This window comes from Furipterus horrens, unplaced genomic scaffold (assembly GCF_987537825.1).
Source record: "Furipterus horrens unplaced genomic scaffold, mFurHor1.1.pri manual_scaffold_16, whole genome shotgun sequence".
In the NCBI taxonomy this organism is placed as follows: Eukaryota; Metazoa; Chordata; class Mammalia; order Chiroptera; family Furipteridae; genus Furipterus; species Furipterus horrens.
Genome location: NW_028327186.1, coordinates 4,067,997 through 4,083,959, shown reverse-complemented (window position 1 = coordinate 4,083,959; position 15,963 = coordinate 4,067,997). Strand labels below are relative to the sequence as shown.

The following is a 15,963-nucleotide window of genomic DNA, read 5'->3' as shown; positions in this document are numbered from 1 at the left end:
GCCCCTGCAGTAACACACCCCAGCGTCACAGGGCCGCGTGGCTCCCACTGGCTGCCCACCCTGCCACACGGCGCCAGCACTTCCCAGGACCACGGTGACACCACGTTTTTCCCTGGCTCAGCGCGAAGCACACCAGCCCGCCTCCTGCTCCTCTCTCTGCTCCTGATCATCATCACACGCGAGCCCTGGCGAATCACCCGGCTTACTGAACGCCGGCCTCTTCGCATGGCCACAGAAGCGTGGTTCTGATTAGTAAGATAATGCCTTTGTAACACGTCCGGTGACTTGCTAAGAGACTTACAACCTCCCTTGGTCTGTATTCATCTATTACGTATATTTTTTTCTAAGAGCCAGATCCTCACTCGGGCCCCTGGCCATGACGCAGCCTGTTCTGAAGTCAGGAAGAGTGTCTGATTTTGTGGCTCCTCCAGACCTGTCCAGCCATCCTGCTGGTGCTGCCTGCCGCTGCCGATTGGCAAAACCCCCCTTCATGCAATGTCAGAGCATGCTCTCTGGGCCTGAGCACGGACAGCGACGAGGAGGGCTCCTCCCTAGAACGTGCCACTGACGGCTGGTGGCAGACTTCCCAGGGTCTCAGGGGATGTGCAGGGCCTCCGGCTTTTGGTTTAAAATTCCCCATCAGCAGCGGGCAGGAGATGAACAAGGATTTCGGGCAGGAAACCAAATACCTTGAGAGAAGAATGGGGATGTGTCTTAGCCAGCTCAGGCTGCTATTATAAAACACCATAAACAGGCTGGCTTATCAACAACGGAAACGTATTTCTCACAGTGCTAGAAATCAGAAGTTCAAGAGCAGGGTGCCAGAACGGTCGGGTCTTGTGAGGGCCCCTTTCTGGGATGCCGAAAGACTGTATCCTCACACGGTGTAAAGAGCGCTGGTTCTACCATCTCTTCTTGTAAGGGCACTAATCCCATTCACAAGGGCTCCACCCTCATCAGCGAATTGCCTCCCTCTGACCCACCTTCAAATACTATCCCAGATGGGGGCAAGATTCCAACCTATGAATTTTGAGGGGACACACACATTCAGTCCATAACAGAATACCAGGTAAGCAGCAGGTGTCTTTCCAAGTAAAGGTGAGCAAATCCAATTACCAGGAGAGCGTCTGGGGAGGGATCGGCCCAGGCACAAGCTTGGCTCACTTGCGTAAAGGACCCTGCACCCCGGCCCGTGGCTCTGGTCTGCGTCTCCACTCAGCCACTTAAGAGGCTGACTCGCCATCTGCAAGATGAGGCTAAGCTGACTTTGACGTCCCTTCCAGATCTGAGAACCAGGAGTAAATCCCTGAGGTAAAGCTCCAGAACCCCCAGCAAGCTCATGAGAACCCTGGCTCTCACCTCCTTCTTGGAACAGTCTATAAAGGAAGGAGGTTCTAAGGGGGTTTCAGAATTTGGTTCTTCAGCCAAAGTCAACTTGCGGCCTGTCTCTTCCAATACCACCGAGGCCCATTTTGTTTTAGGTAAGACAAGTCACCTGACGATTTGATGCAAATAAAACACAAGCTCAGCTTTGTAAATGCTCCGGAGGCGGTGGACACCCTAGATCTGGCTGGGTTTCCCATCACGGAGATAATGTCCACCCACTAGCAGCTTGGCCGCCGGACTAACCAGAATGCAGACGGGACCACAGCCGCCTGCCTGCTGAAGAGCTTTGAATGGTCTTCCTTCTGCTGGTGTTCGCCGGGCCTGGGCAGAGCTGGACAGGCGGTGGTCAAGGTTCTTTTCAGGACAGCGACTCTGGGCTTGCCAGGCGACAAGAAGTGTTCTCGCCTCACCTCTGACTCCATGTCCGGGATAACACTCCAGAGGAAATCATGGTCATTTCCCTGTAATTCCTGTTCATTCCGGGCAGTGAGAAATTCCTGCTTAGGGCAGAAAGGCCACTGAAGTAGGGCCATCGGTTACAAGGTGACCGATGTTGTGGACACCGCACTTCCCATTCAAAAATCACCGGTCTGGGAGGGGCAGAGGAAGTTCTGCTTTTGCTTGCGTGTGGGGCCGGGGAGAAGGGGAGGGAAAGGAGGGGCTGCTGTGAAGCCCGTGGTCAGGGGAGAGCGTGGGGCTGAGAGCCACGCCGGGTACAGGCTGGCCTGGCAGATCCCCAGGTGCCTCATCTGCTGCCGCCAGAGTCTGTGCAACTCAGCCAAGACGTGAGGAGGAGCGATGTGGCAGGGGCCGAAGGTGGGGCAGACGGGACCGGACTTGTAAAGCAGCGTGAGAGACCCTGCAATTTTCAGCAACACATTTTAAAGAACGATGATAACAGGAAATGAGGCCTGAAGGTTTGGTGCGGTTCTGGAGTCTGGGTAAGACAGCCGCGCTCCGAGGACGCTCACACGCAGGCTTGGGTCCCGGGGCCAGACGCCCACTCAGGAATCGCTCTGAGCACCTCAGCGCGAGACCAGAGCGCCCTGCAGCCTGGCTGCCTGAAGGCTGGGGGAGCTGAGTAACAAAAAAGACAAGACCCAGGGAGCCAGGGAGGAGCCCACCTGGGAACCCAGCACGGGACTTGCGGCTCCAGAACCAGCCCCTGCAGACCTCCTGGAGGAAGGTGCCCCCTCTTTCTGGTCCTCCAGAAAGACTGACATCTGTGACCCAACAACTGCCCTGGTTCCAGCCAGAACACACCCTCCTCCCAGGACTTCCAAACAGTCGCGTTTCCAGAAACCCTCTCTCCGCTGAGCCTTCCTTATAACGCCAGCCCATGGGAGGCGCGTGCTGCGCCTCCCGGGCTGAGCACCGGGCAAAGGGCGCAGGCCGGAGCGGCGGCTTCCTGCGCACATCTGGCCTGCGTTCCGGACGCATCTCCCCCGGCTCAGTCTTCACCCACATCACAGACAAGCATTTCCCCCCTTCACACATCTGGATAATGGCTTTCCTTGCTTCCCGTCCTGGGATCGAGACAATCCCTTTCCGTTTGAATTGTGTCGACTGCAGTGATGAGAACATTTCCCCCAGAATGGCTTTTCCCCTCCCTCTCTCCCTCGGCTTCCCAGACACTCATCCACCCTCTGCCCGTCAGCCACGACGGGGTCCATGTTCCGCGCTGCACACCAGGAGAGCGGGTCCCCAGGCACGCATCCATGGGACACCCTCCCGACGGCCCCTGCCCTGAACTCCTATCTGCAGTGTCGCATTCTAGGCGGAAACATCCAAGGTGCCAGGAGCCAGCTTTTGATCGCATCCTTACTGGACCTGCCGGGGACTGTGGATGCTGCTTGTAACTTCAGGGCAGGTGGCGGCATCCCCATGCCCTCTGTCCCCGCAGGATAAAGTCCCTGCTCCGCTCGTGCATCTGACCTCTGCCCAGTAACGCCAGCCAGGACAGTGCTTCCAAACTGGGGGACACAGTTTGAGGGGCTGTGACCATTTGTGCAGGTCTGAGAACCCAGCTGTGCGCTGCCTCTGTCCTGCCCCTGCCACCTGTCACATCCATCCCATCACAGGCCACTTTAGCTTTGTTCTGTGCCCTCAGGGAAGACTCCTGGGAGACATCAGACAAGAGGTGACAGGACTAGGCCTGCCTGAGGGGACGACTTCCAGGATGGTTTCACATTTCTTCCCTTGCTTTGCAGGCTGTGAGTGGGACACGGCCTTAGGTAGGTGGCAAGGGCTGGAATTCAGGGTGACCAAGGGAAAGAGGTGAGTGAGAGCCAGGAGAGCCAGACCATATCCAGCCCTGTTGGGGCTCAACCCTGCGAGAGGCCTAGAGGGACGGGATGATGGGCAAGAAATGGAAGCAAGAAGGCGGATGAGGCCAGAAATCAACACGGAAGCCCCGGAGATGTCACAGGTCAGTGGGTCTGCCACCTGGCAGTAGCGGCCTCCCCAGGAGAGCCTTTCTAAGCTCACCCACCCCCCAAGGGCATGATCTGATTGAGTGAGGGTGAGGCTTGGCCCCCGGCACTTTTAAATGCCTCAGGTGCTCCCCTTGGACAGCACTGCCTGGCTGCCATGCACCCCAAGTTATATCAGGCTACAAAGCTTCCTGGGAAAGAGCAATTTTTCAGAGGCTGCAGCCAGAGCCGGCCGACCCAAGGAGAGGTAGTTCCAGAATGGCAAGGCCCAAGAAAGGGCCGATGGAAGTCAGGGAAAACCCCAGGAAGAGCAGATGGGGAAAATGTGCACCCCAAGTACAGGTGGCAAGAGCCCAGATACGGGGCAGGGCTTCTTCAGGCCTGTCTGGGGGGCCTTTTGGAGACTTACTGGGGCCCCAGGGATCCTGTGGTTTGGACTGACTGTCAAGACAGGCATCGATCCGGCTCAGGCTTATCTCTGAGCCTCCTAAATCCAACAGAAGCCGAGAGTCATTTTCTGCCAGAGAAGGCTCTTTGTTCCTACACATAGAAATACGCCCTCTTTTATTTTTTTCTGAGTGGGTGGCCTCCCCTGTCTCATCATCCCACCTAGAAAGCCCAGGATTCTGACATTTCCCGAGAGCTCCCTGTCTCACCGGACTGAGAAGCACACGCCGTGCTTGGCGCTCTGGGTGTCCCTGGGCTGCCAACGCGCGGCTGAGAGTCAGGCCTGTGCCCCACTGGCCCCCAACTGTACCAGGGGCTCCTGCCAATCCAGGGACTCCTTATTGGACTTAGCCCCTGCCCCCAAACAAAAGGCATCCTCATCAGCTGTCACAGAACGACTCACTTCCTCTCTTTGACACCATAACTTCCAAATCATAGCAACCCATGTATTCCAAAATTCCAACAGATGTATTGTACCCAGTCATTTTAATATTTCACCAAAGTCACTACAACCCTCTTCTTGATCAGTGAGGGCACAGTTTGATTTGGTTTTTGCCTTTTCTTGGGGGCAGCTGGCATGGACCTGGGCTTTTCACCTTCTCCAGAGATGGTCCTTCCCACGACCAATCGGTTGAGTCTCAAAAGCATGAGGGACATCACAGCCTTCTTCTCACGCTAAGGAGCTACCCCGTTGTCAAGGTCGCCGAGGGCGAAGAAAGGCACAGGAGGGTGCAGGTGAAAACACCTGCCCTTGCAGTTGGGCTATCGTGACAAGACAGGGGGACAGCTGCCTGCTCAGACTCACACACGACCACGCTTCTACCCAGTAGGTAAGCCCCAGGCAATGCGTGGCTGCCTATCTGCCAGGCTTTCATGGGCAAGACAGCAACCAAGGACATGGAAACCTCAAAGCCATTACCAGACGGATGCTGCTGGGAGCCAACCCCTCCTACAGGCAGAAACACAGAGCAACCCCTCCCAGGTGCCCACCCAAGATCCCCACCAGGAACCGCACATCCTTCAGTCCCTGTCTTAAGCTGGGGCTGGAATGGTTTTTGCCCTACTTTAAAGAAGGGTAATTATCAGACTGCTGTCAATCATGAGAAGGCTGCCAATCATGAGAAGGCTGTCAATCATCATCAGAAGGCTGCCAATCATCACCAGAAGGCTGCCAATCATCAGAAGGCTGCCAATCATCATCAGAAGGCTGCCAATCATCATCAGAAGGCTGCCAATCATCAGAAGGCTGTCAATCTCACCCATGAACTCAAGTCCCCTAGAAACCCCTCATGATGACACATTTGCTTTCTTCTGCCAGCTGTGCCATGCCATTGAGCATCCTTTCTGCCTGCACAGGCAACAAACTGCAAGTGTTAATCCCCCGGTTTGGGGGATAGATAGAAGCCCTCTTCTTCATTACCGATCTCATGTCATTTGGATCCTGATTTTAATGGCCCTGTTGGATGGGTTTATTATCATATGAGTGATTTCAAATCATTTTAGGTAGAAAGTAGAAATTGTTTTAAAGTAATACTAGTTTTCTAATCTATAAAGCAAAGGTTAATAATACCTACTGACAGGGCTGATTCAATAGCATGAGGCCCAGCAGCTAATACAGCAGGTACTTAATAAATGAGGACGTGACTAATTCACACCCTGCGCAGCATCATTGACATTACCAGGCAAGCACTTGTCATTTAATTTACAATTCAGAACCGATTTGATTGCAAACTGGATTGGAGCCAGTGTACAGAACCAAATAAATTATTTTCAGACGACGAGATTTAAAACAAAACCATGTATACAAAGAAAGACACTAGAAAGAGGGAGAAAAATACCATTCCAGGACTCGGATGAGTCAACTGCTGCACATGAACCTGAAACTGAGCTTTGTGTTTCCTGACAGCCAGAGTGGAAAGAAAATATTGTTAATTTATGCAGCGCCCATTGCCTGATTAATGCAATGTGTCCTGCACATGGAGAGGGAACTTTTCTCCTGACATGCGGATCTAAGGTAACAGCAAGCACTGATCCTCGTATGAGAAACACAGGATAAGCAACCGAAGGGCCGCACCTACGCATGCCCCTGTGCAAAGGCACACACACCCAGCTTTCAAAGCGATGTGGCACTTTATCCATGTTAAAGGTTAGGGACCAAGGGGTGGGCCCCTGGGGACTTCCTACGGGTACACAGAAGGATACTCGTTTCCATTTTCTAAAACTTTCACCAAGAAATATTCTCGGCAAGCATGGACCGGCGTCTCAGGCCCACTGAGAACACCATCTCTTCCTGTCCTCATTCATACATACTTAAGGAAGGTGGACATAAACGGTTCCACTCCGTGTCAAAATACAGAACAGCTCCCAAGGTGCGTGTCTGTGCAGCAGCCGGGCCAGCGGTTTCCCTGGGAGTGAAGGCCAGCCTAGATAGACCCTCCCGAGCCTCTGCACAGCCTCGCTTGCTGACCTGAGCCCAGCGGCCCAGAGAGATCCGGGATGGAGAGAACGTGACTTCATCCCTGGGAGATCTCCTTCCCGAGGCTTGTGAATAATCAGACCCGACAGACTTCCCTGGGAAAACTGTAATCGCCCAGCGAGGGGCAGGGCCGACCGCTAGCGGGGATTTATTGGCTTTGATTAACAATAAGGTGTTTGTTTTTGTAGGTAATTAGAGTTCAACAGCAAGCTATAAAGGGTCCTGTAAGAAATCCTAAACAGACCGTAGCTAAAGGCGGCTACAGTCTGACTGAATCTAACCATTCATCTTTGCAGCCCTCCTGGTCTAGGACGCCAGCCTTTGATCCCGCACAATAGCACAGGTCATCGGGCAGAAAATGCCCCTCTGTGTTCCTAATGTCCACAGAGAAAAGGCCTCTGTGCAGCACGCGTGAGCTCACACACGGGTGCAAACAGCACTCCTGCCTGCGCCTGCGCCCTGGGGCTGAATGCCGCCAGGGGACAATGCCATTCATGCACCGATTCAAAGGGCCCCGACGAGCTGCATGCTGGGAAAGGTTTTGACAACTGCACATTCACAGCCGTTCGGAAGCCCATTCCGGGGAACTATGATGCACTGGGTGCGCCACTGGGCAGGGAGACGATGTTTGCCAAAGCCGTATCGGTACATGCCTTCCTCTGAGCACCCACTCTTGGGTACAGGGGTGGTTTGAACAAATCAGAGATAAGAATACTAATTCGATTATAATTCCTTTTCAAATTATTTTCTGGTAGTCTAGGCAAGAGAGTATGGGCAAAGTGCTAGCAACAATTTTTTAAAAATTCTATCGCTGTGTAGCGAGACAACAGTTCATCTTCTTTTTTTTGGTCAATGGCCTGTTTTTCCTCCTTAGTCCCAGGACATACACGTAAGGTCATTGTCACTCACTGTACCCATCTCATGATAACCAGCAGGTACGGAGATGTCATTTACCTGTATGCCTCCGGGAGTGAGAAAAATTAAAACGCGACCCGATAACCAAAGCAAGCCCCCAGAACAAAACAAGTAAAGCCATAGATATGACTACTGCAGAAGGAAATCTTTGTTTTCCATACACTCTGGTTTTACTCTTGCAGAGGGATCTATTAGGTCAATAGAAAAACTTTATCATATATATATGTGTGTGTGTGTATATATATATATATATATACACACATATATATGTGTGTGTGTGTGTGTGTGTGTGTGTATTTCCCCCCAAGAACTATATTTACTTTTAATTTTGTTCTGGTCAAGTCAAAATAAATTTTCCCATTGTTTTGCATGCTATTTACCTATTCTTTTTTAAGTTTGTAAGCAGCCGGGTCACCATTTTTCCCTTCAGAGAAATGTAAAACAGACGGCCTGCTCTAGCAGAAAGGGCCACACTTTTAGAATCAGCTGGCTTTCTGCCCCCTGAGACTTCCTGCAGGGGACCTCAGCCTTGGGCAGGCGCGCGACCCCTCTGACCCTGTGTTTCCTCATCTGAAAAGCCAGGAGGCTGCCTCGGAGTCTTCCCCCTTTGGGCTCTGAGGGTCTATGGTTATCTGCTCCCGAAGGGAAGACTTTCCATGTGCAGAGGCAGCGGCTGTTAGTCCCTTAAAGCTAAGACACTGCCATTCTACCTTCACAAATGTGGGCATGGGTACCGGCTGGGGGAAATAAAAAGGATGTCAACAGTATGACGGTCTATAAATCTCATGATGCAAATGGTGTGCAGAGATCGCGTCCAAGACCAGGCTGATCCAGGAAAGGAAATGCAACGAAAAGACAGTGTCCTCTAGCATCAGCTTTCAGACAGCCCTGAAGAGCAAGTTCACATTTCAGCTCTCGGAGTCTGTCTGTCCAGTGACCTCTCGGGTCCTCTGAAGGGCTGGGGCCCAGGCTCGCCGGCCCCGGGTCCCCGCGGGGAAGAAGCAGAGGCCCACCGCAGCGCCGATTTAGAGCTGAGAAAACGCAAACGTACGTACTCAGAAAGGCAGGGAAGCGGGCACAGCAGCGCGGAGTCCAACACTTACTTGTGGCCCAGCTCGTGGGCGATGGTAAAGGCCAAATTGAGACCATTGTCTTCGGCCAGCACACATTTCCTCTTAGCGCTGCACACGCCTCCTAAGTAAGCAATTCCTGCAGCAGAGACACAAAACACATCCTCTTCAGAACACGGGGGCCCCGACCTCGCCAGGAAGGTGCACACGGTCACGCATCAGGCACTGTCCGGCGAGGGGCCAACTGAGAGCCCAAAGAGCCCAGGCCGGACCTGCCATTCTGGAGCCAACAGAGACACCGCCTGGCGCGTGGTGCTTCTGTATTAGCTCGGTAGTAATAATGACCCCAACAAACATCTATCAGACGTTTAACGTGCGTCAGGCAATAGGCTGAGCGGTTTACGCATATTATCTGATTTGGTCCTCATCACCTGCAGTGGGCAGTAACAGAGGGGAAACTGAGATTCAGAGAGGAAAGGTAACTTTGTCTCAAAATCACATGGACTGGCACCCGCTGCTGGGATGCTGTCTACCTTCAGGTCTGGGGCTGGGACCAGGGGAGGTCAGCAAGGCCACGCGGCCACGTGCCAAGTTTAAGGAGGGGCTCCCTCTCCAGAGCTGACCCTGACCTTGCATGTCCCCCAGAGGAAGGGCGTGCCTCCTTACATTCCGTACCCTGGGCACGTCCTTCCCCTCACCCGTCTTGGCCCTGGAATGGTCAATGCCGTTGGGGTACGAGCCTGGGTCCAGGCTGGGGCTGACGACGGGGAGCAGGCCAGGGAAAGGCTGTGTAAAAAGTTCCCAAAATTGTTTTGGGAGAGACGGAACGAAACCAGGACCCAGAGGGAGGGAGAGCGGGCTGCCGAGCGAGGGCCTGGAAGTCATTACTGAGGATGGACCTGTGGCCCCACTCACCCATCTCAGCACACATGTGACTGGGCCTGGGGACCCTCCTGAGACAGGAAAAGTGAACCGGCGCAGGCAGGAGGAACGCAGACGCAGGGGGTTGGTGTGAAAGCCAGGGCTGAGCACAGAGGCTGGAAGGCTGCTCGCCTCTGCAGGACACATGGGACTATTCCAGGGGAGACAGGCTCGTCTGGCAGAGGGACGGGTGTCAGCGACACAGGGGCCTTGGCCCGGTGGGACACGTCTGAGGAATGCCGGGCAGTCAGCCGTGCGCCGGCCACGTCTCCACTGACACCGCCCATGGCAGAGCTCCACGTTCCTCTCGGCTTCTGTTATCTCTGCACGCGGGATGGACGCCCCTCACCACCCAGGTACCCCGGGGACTTGTCTCAACCCGAGCAGGAGCCCACGGACCCCGACCCCACCCGGGGCTGGGAATCATGAGGACGGGAAGCATCTGTGCTCCCACTGTGGTGGCAGCAGACTTGTCAATACAGCCTGGGAAAGGAATGAGCCGGTGGTGGCAGAGGGGGGTGGCAGGTCACACACCTGGGGAGACTCAGTGCTTCTCCCGCTGTGAGGCCACAGGGCATGTGCAGCAGGCAGGGCTCTCCTGCCCCGTGGTTAGCCGGGCGCTACCAGCCCAGCCCCGTGCCGCGGAGGGGCCAAGCGGCACGCGGCCCTGGTCCGAGCGCCACTTTCACTAACATGCACCTGGTGTATTAGGACCTGAAGGTGACCTCGCAGGCATGGGAGTTGTGGAGGGAAGGAATTGGCAGAGGAGCACAGGATGGACGGCGGGATGAATTAATTAAAAGGAACCTTCCTCCCTGCTCCCGAAGAGCTAAACCAACATCCTCTTTGCTGACATCAATTTCAAACAGGGCTGGACCTCAGCCACTCACAGGCACTCCTTCCACCTTGTCCCCTCTCACAGGCGCAGACGGAGCTCGCAAGTGCACCGTGAAGACACGACTTGGGGACCCCGCTCACACTGGGCACCACACAGCGTCTATTTTCATTTAGAAGCCAGCAAGGCACTCCGCCAAGGGTGAAGAACTTCTCTGAAGAAAGGGAAAACAATGTTTTCTTGGCCTTGAGAGGCGATTTTGCATGTGGACACCCCGACCCAGCCAGGCAGACAGCTGGGAGCAGAGATACGACAACCCGAAAGGACGCGACTGGGCTTCTTGGTGCCTTCAAGGTCATCTTTCTGGTTTTGTTTAAAAAATGCTTTGTGGGCTGTTGCAAAAAGTCCAGCAGTCAGTCAGTGGAATGCTCCCACACAGCCCTGCTGGTATGCGTGGGCAAGTGTGCACACACACACACACATGCACACATGCATGCACACACACACACACGCACACACACGCACACACACAGCAGCAGCACCCTCCCAAGCCCAGGCCAGGGCTCCTGCGCCAACAAATCAATTGCAAACAATTTGATGAGCACGCCCAGAAGTCGTCTGGGGAGGGGGCAGAGGGGACATCTGAGGCCAGCAGTGCTGAGCCTGCCGTCTCGAGCGCATCAGCTGACCCAGCAGACGTTAAATGCCACACAAACATGTCCCCGGCCTCAGCCGCACTCAGCGCCCAGGGCAGGCAGTTCCGAGTTTCCACTCTGATTAGGTAACAGGCAATGCTCGGGAAACAGCTACGCAAAGAGCCTTCCAATAATTGCATTTTAATTTTTCCAAGGCACAGATGACTTTTTGAAAGCTAGAAACAAAGGATCAGTGTATTTACAAAAAATGCTCTCACACAACGGTGGATTAAGGTCCAGTGCTTTTTTAATGATTTACTCCGATCGTGAACAACCTGGTTATAAAGCCAAGCCAGGCAAAGTGAAGAAAAGAAACAGGAAGGGGCCCCAGACACGGGAGCACACAGAAGCCCAGGGCATTTATGAGCGATGGTGTGGAAATGCGTAGAACTCCCACAACAAAGTCTGGAGAAAATCCCAGGTTGTTGTAAAAGTAAAAGCTGCAGGGCAGAGACGGCGATGAAACCAGGAGCTTCGGCGGGAAACAAAGGCCACCACTATTCCCCGTTTCCTGGAAAGGAACAGCCGTCTGGACGGGACGGCGAGCTGGAGGCCCAGAGAGACCCCATCACCTCCGGCCGCAAAGGCACTAACCTGCAAACGCCCACGCAACCTCCATTCCGGAGCTTGTCAAGAAAAGAGAAAATGTCAGTTTTCTCTACATTGATTTCTTTTATGAGAAAGTGAAATCTGCAAACTCAAGTTCTCTGACCATCGGTGCTTAGCCTGTGGACCCAGGTGGTGGGACTTCCCACACGGACAGCGAGGATGTCTTAGTCTTCATCTCTCGTGACTGATAATCCTCCATGGAAGAAGTCATAGTAGAACTCATTTTTTGAAATGTTAAAAACATCCACTGCACATGCTTGCAGAGGTCCTTGGAATGCACGGGAAGGAGGAAGACAACTGGTGTGTATTAGGGTCCTATCCACAGACAAGCATGGACTTCAGGCTTGACCCTCCCTTATTGGCAGGTATCATGGCCCCGTTTTACAGACAGGAAGGTGGAGGCCCAGTAACCAGGCCCAGGCTCGATGTAAACATGGGGCTCTCCTGCTCCCTCCCCCGTGCTCCTCCAGGCAAGCCCTGGGCCTCCCTCACCAAAGTGCTGATCACCGACAACAATGAATCATCTTGGAGGACTTAGAAGATTTCCCTAAATCTTAATGTGTGTTTATACAGAGATGTGGGTGGGATAGAATACAGGTTCCGCATGGTTAAGTCCAAATGTCCTTAACCCTGAAGCTAAAAACACTCACGGGAAAGGCGCAGCAATAGTAACAGCAGTTACCTCTAAGCCGTGGTGAAGTCATTATATATAGATCCTTTTAGTTTTCTCCTTTTTCTTCTTTCTTTTGTTTCGCTTAAACCTAACATAATGAGTGTGTACTGGCTATGAAAAGTAGAGTTATCGGTTATGTTTCATTCATCCTAGGACACATAGAGCAGAGGCAGAGGAGGGAGACCAAACAAAAAAAGAAAAGAAAAAAGAAAAACAAAAAGCAAATCCTCTGGATGTTGATTCCAGTATGAGGAAGTTCACAGTCAACACAACTGAGTGTGTGCTCAAGCTACGTCCATTTCTGCGACACGCCTGGCATGGATGCAGGAAGCAAAACACCTTTTTGAAATCTGAAATGCCGAGGACAGAAATGAGGGCTGGAAGGAGTTCTTCCGATGCAGGTCACGTATCCCAGAGCCGTGCGACCTGTCCTCCGGCCATGTCAGCTCATTATGCACACTCTCCCTTCCCCTTTCTCTTCTGTTTCACGGGAGGAGCATGATTTTGGTGAGGAGATCGGGTAAGGAGGTTTAATTATTTTCTTTTGCAATAGAACACGGCATGGTGTAAGCACATAATTCTTCAACTCAGACTTGACCACACGAGTCTAGATTTAAGAAGTAAACAACACACAACAGGATAAACTCTGGTTTGTCCAGCGAATAGTCATGTGTAAACAGTTTGCAGCTGTTGGCCTTGCTGCATGTTTCTCGGACCTTCTCAGGCTCAAGGTTCTTCCACCAACTGCTTAAGGGACCAACACCATCACGGTTATCACTGGGGCACCATGTGCCAATGTCAAGAAAGCAATGTCAAGTACGTCTATTCACTGGTTGAGATGTTGAGGTTAAGTCCCACTTCAGGCTCATTTGCAAGTCCTTTCGCTCTTGTAAATGTCACTAAGTGGGTGGAGGTGGGATTTAAATTTGTGAATCACATTTAAAAGCAAACGCCTTAGGTCGCACGTAGGGTGTAACAAATGAGAAATCACTACAGTCAAGTCTCATTATTCATGGTAGTTAAGATTTTTAAAAGCCACCATGAACCCTAAATTCACAAATACAGGACCATGGCTCCTAAAAGAAATACAGGGTTAGGTTCCTACAAGTCATGTTCTCATCAACTATCAACTGATCGACACACAACCTTGTGTTACGTGTGTTTCTGTTTAAAGACATGTCATTTGATATGTCGCTGATTAACACTGAACTCATGACAAACGACACTGCAGCTCCTGCCAGAAGGAAGCTTATCTAGCACACGTCTTTTCCCACAAGGCATTGTGCAGCCTTTCTGTGCTTTGGAATACCAGACAGCACTTCAGCATCATCCTTGGAGGCCATTCTAAACGTCAAAATTGTCAAACAAAGCAAAAACGGGGTCCCAGAGAGAACATGAGAGCTGAAACCGGGCAGAGTGTTGCCTTGTTCAACCTCATCTGAGAACATGCTTGTCGGGTGACTCTGTCCTCTCTGCCCGTGTCTGCAAATGATCCTGAAAGCACCGTGGGCACCGATTTTGGAGTTAGAAATAAATTTCCGCGCGTGGGCAAGGTCACCCATGCAGAATCCATGAGTGGTGAAATACAACTGTGCCCTAAAAAATCATGTCCTGTTCACAGGCACATTGAAGCCCCCATCAGTTACCATAGGGAAATCCCGTTTCATTCCAGTGCTGCTTCTACTTCCTAACTCTGTATTAATCTTAACTATTTGACGAATGGAGGTCCGTTCTCCTCTGCAGAGTTGCTGCCTCCATAGGCTCTCTCTGAGGTCCGTGGTCCCCAGAGACCATCACCTGCACCCTGGGTCACTGACCCTTAAGGGTTCTACACAGAGGAAACAGAGCCCCAAATAGGCAGACGGACAGGCACGGCTTCTAACGAATCGGGAAAGAACATTGACTGCAAGGCTCTGGCAGGAGAGGTGGCCAGAGTGGCGGGGGCTCACTACTTGGGACTTAGAAGCACTGTCTTCTTGATCTGGACCTGGCTTTCTGTCCCTGCTCAGGGCCACCGTCTCCCAGGAGCACCAGTGAGTAATCAGTCCCAGTGGAAGGAAGACGCATCAGCCAAGGCCTCCATCCCTACACCACGGACAGAGCGTGCAGGCAACGGCTCAGGGAGAAGCCTCCGTGCCGTCCTTGAACGAGAGCGTTGCCAAGGCTGCCGCTACCATTCCAAAACGCCGGTGCCTCATGCCGATGTACCGGGCAGTACCCCGATGAAATGACAAATGGGGCAGCTCACTCAAGGTTAAATACAGCAGTCAACGGACTGAGTCGGAAGGCAAGAGCGCCCAAGTCTGATCGCTGAAGGGCTCCCATGTGCGATTTTGAGACTGACGCGAAGCTGGAGGAATCAAAGCAGTGTGGTATTTGCATAAAACAAGAATCTTTTCAACAAATGGCGCCAGGACAGCAGGAGAGAAATAAAGAGCTTGTCGTAAGAATATTCAGGGTCATGCCGACATGAAGTCCTAGTGGTATTAGTCAGTCAATTATTCAGAGCAGTATTGGTTAGCCAGAGCGGTCTCAATGGCCCATTTACCTGCAGCATCAGACTTGACCTGCATCCCCTGCACTTCTTGGACCACGGGAGCTGCTTCTATAATTCACCTGCACTGTATTCCAAGGACCCTGGCAATGGAATGTTCTGGAACGCTGCCTGAGACACCCTTGAGTCACAGCCTCACTCCCTCTCGTACTAGTAGCTCTGTTTCTACAGGAAGAATAAAATACAAGGCCGCGCGCAGAAATATTTGCCAACTTCGCAAAGCAAAAGAAAAGCTTTCACATCAGAATAATTAAGAAACCATATTTCTTGCTTAGTGCTTAGCTGAGCAAAACCATCCTCTTGGGGATGAGATGGAGAATGTAAGGGAGACCCAGGGTGAGGGTCAAGAGCAGGACTGGGGGGTCCTTTTTATCTGTGCTTGGCTCTAGGGCCCCCTAGGATGGGTCTGGCTCTGGGGCTGTGCATAGGGGTCCGTGGAGGTCGGACTGGGCCCCGGGGCAGCTCTGGGTACGGACCAGCTCCTGAGTCAAAGTCCATAAAGAGTCCCCTGGCAGGACACAACAGCCTCCCTGCTAGAGAAGCAATCCCAACCGTGGGCATGTTGGCTCAGCATTCCTGAGCTAATGTCAACCTGTGGACAAGTCCTCCCTCCTGGGTGGGGCTCCGCCCCTGCTGACAGGATGCAAGAGGAGGGACATTCCAGCTCATGTAAACGCAGACACAACAAAAGCTAGCCCCTTAGGGAGCAATGTTGTTGAGAACAGCCCTGTGGAGTCAGGCGGGCACCAAGCCTGGGGAAAGGCACCGGCAACCCTGGGGCAGGAGGGGCGGGTGCTGGGGACGGCGCCCGGCCTCTGAGCTGTTGCTGTTGCTGGGACTCGACAGGAAGTGGGTGGTGTGCCTTTGGGGTGAAGTCATTCCACTGTTCATTACCTAGGGAGAGTCTCCGTCCCTGTGAGCTCAGACGGGGGGCTGGGTCGGGGGGTGCT

General features: G+C 52.9%; 1 protein-coding gene across 1 annotated transcript in view; it reads right to left on the bottom strand.

The window, feature by feature from the left end:
• Nucleotides 1-15,963, bottom strand: part of ADAMTS17 (ADAM metallopeptidase with thrombospondin type 1 motif 17) — a 205,773-nt gene that overhangs the window by 119,764 nt on the left and 70,046 nt on the right. Inside the window, exon 8 of the mRNA XM_090263585.1 lies at nucleotides 8,760-8,865. Coding sequence (XP_090119711.1) covers nucleotides 8,760-8,865 — 106 coding nt within the window. The remainder of the gene's footprint in view (nucleotides 1-8,759; nucleotides 8,866-15,963) is intronic.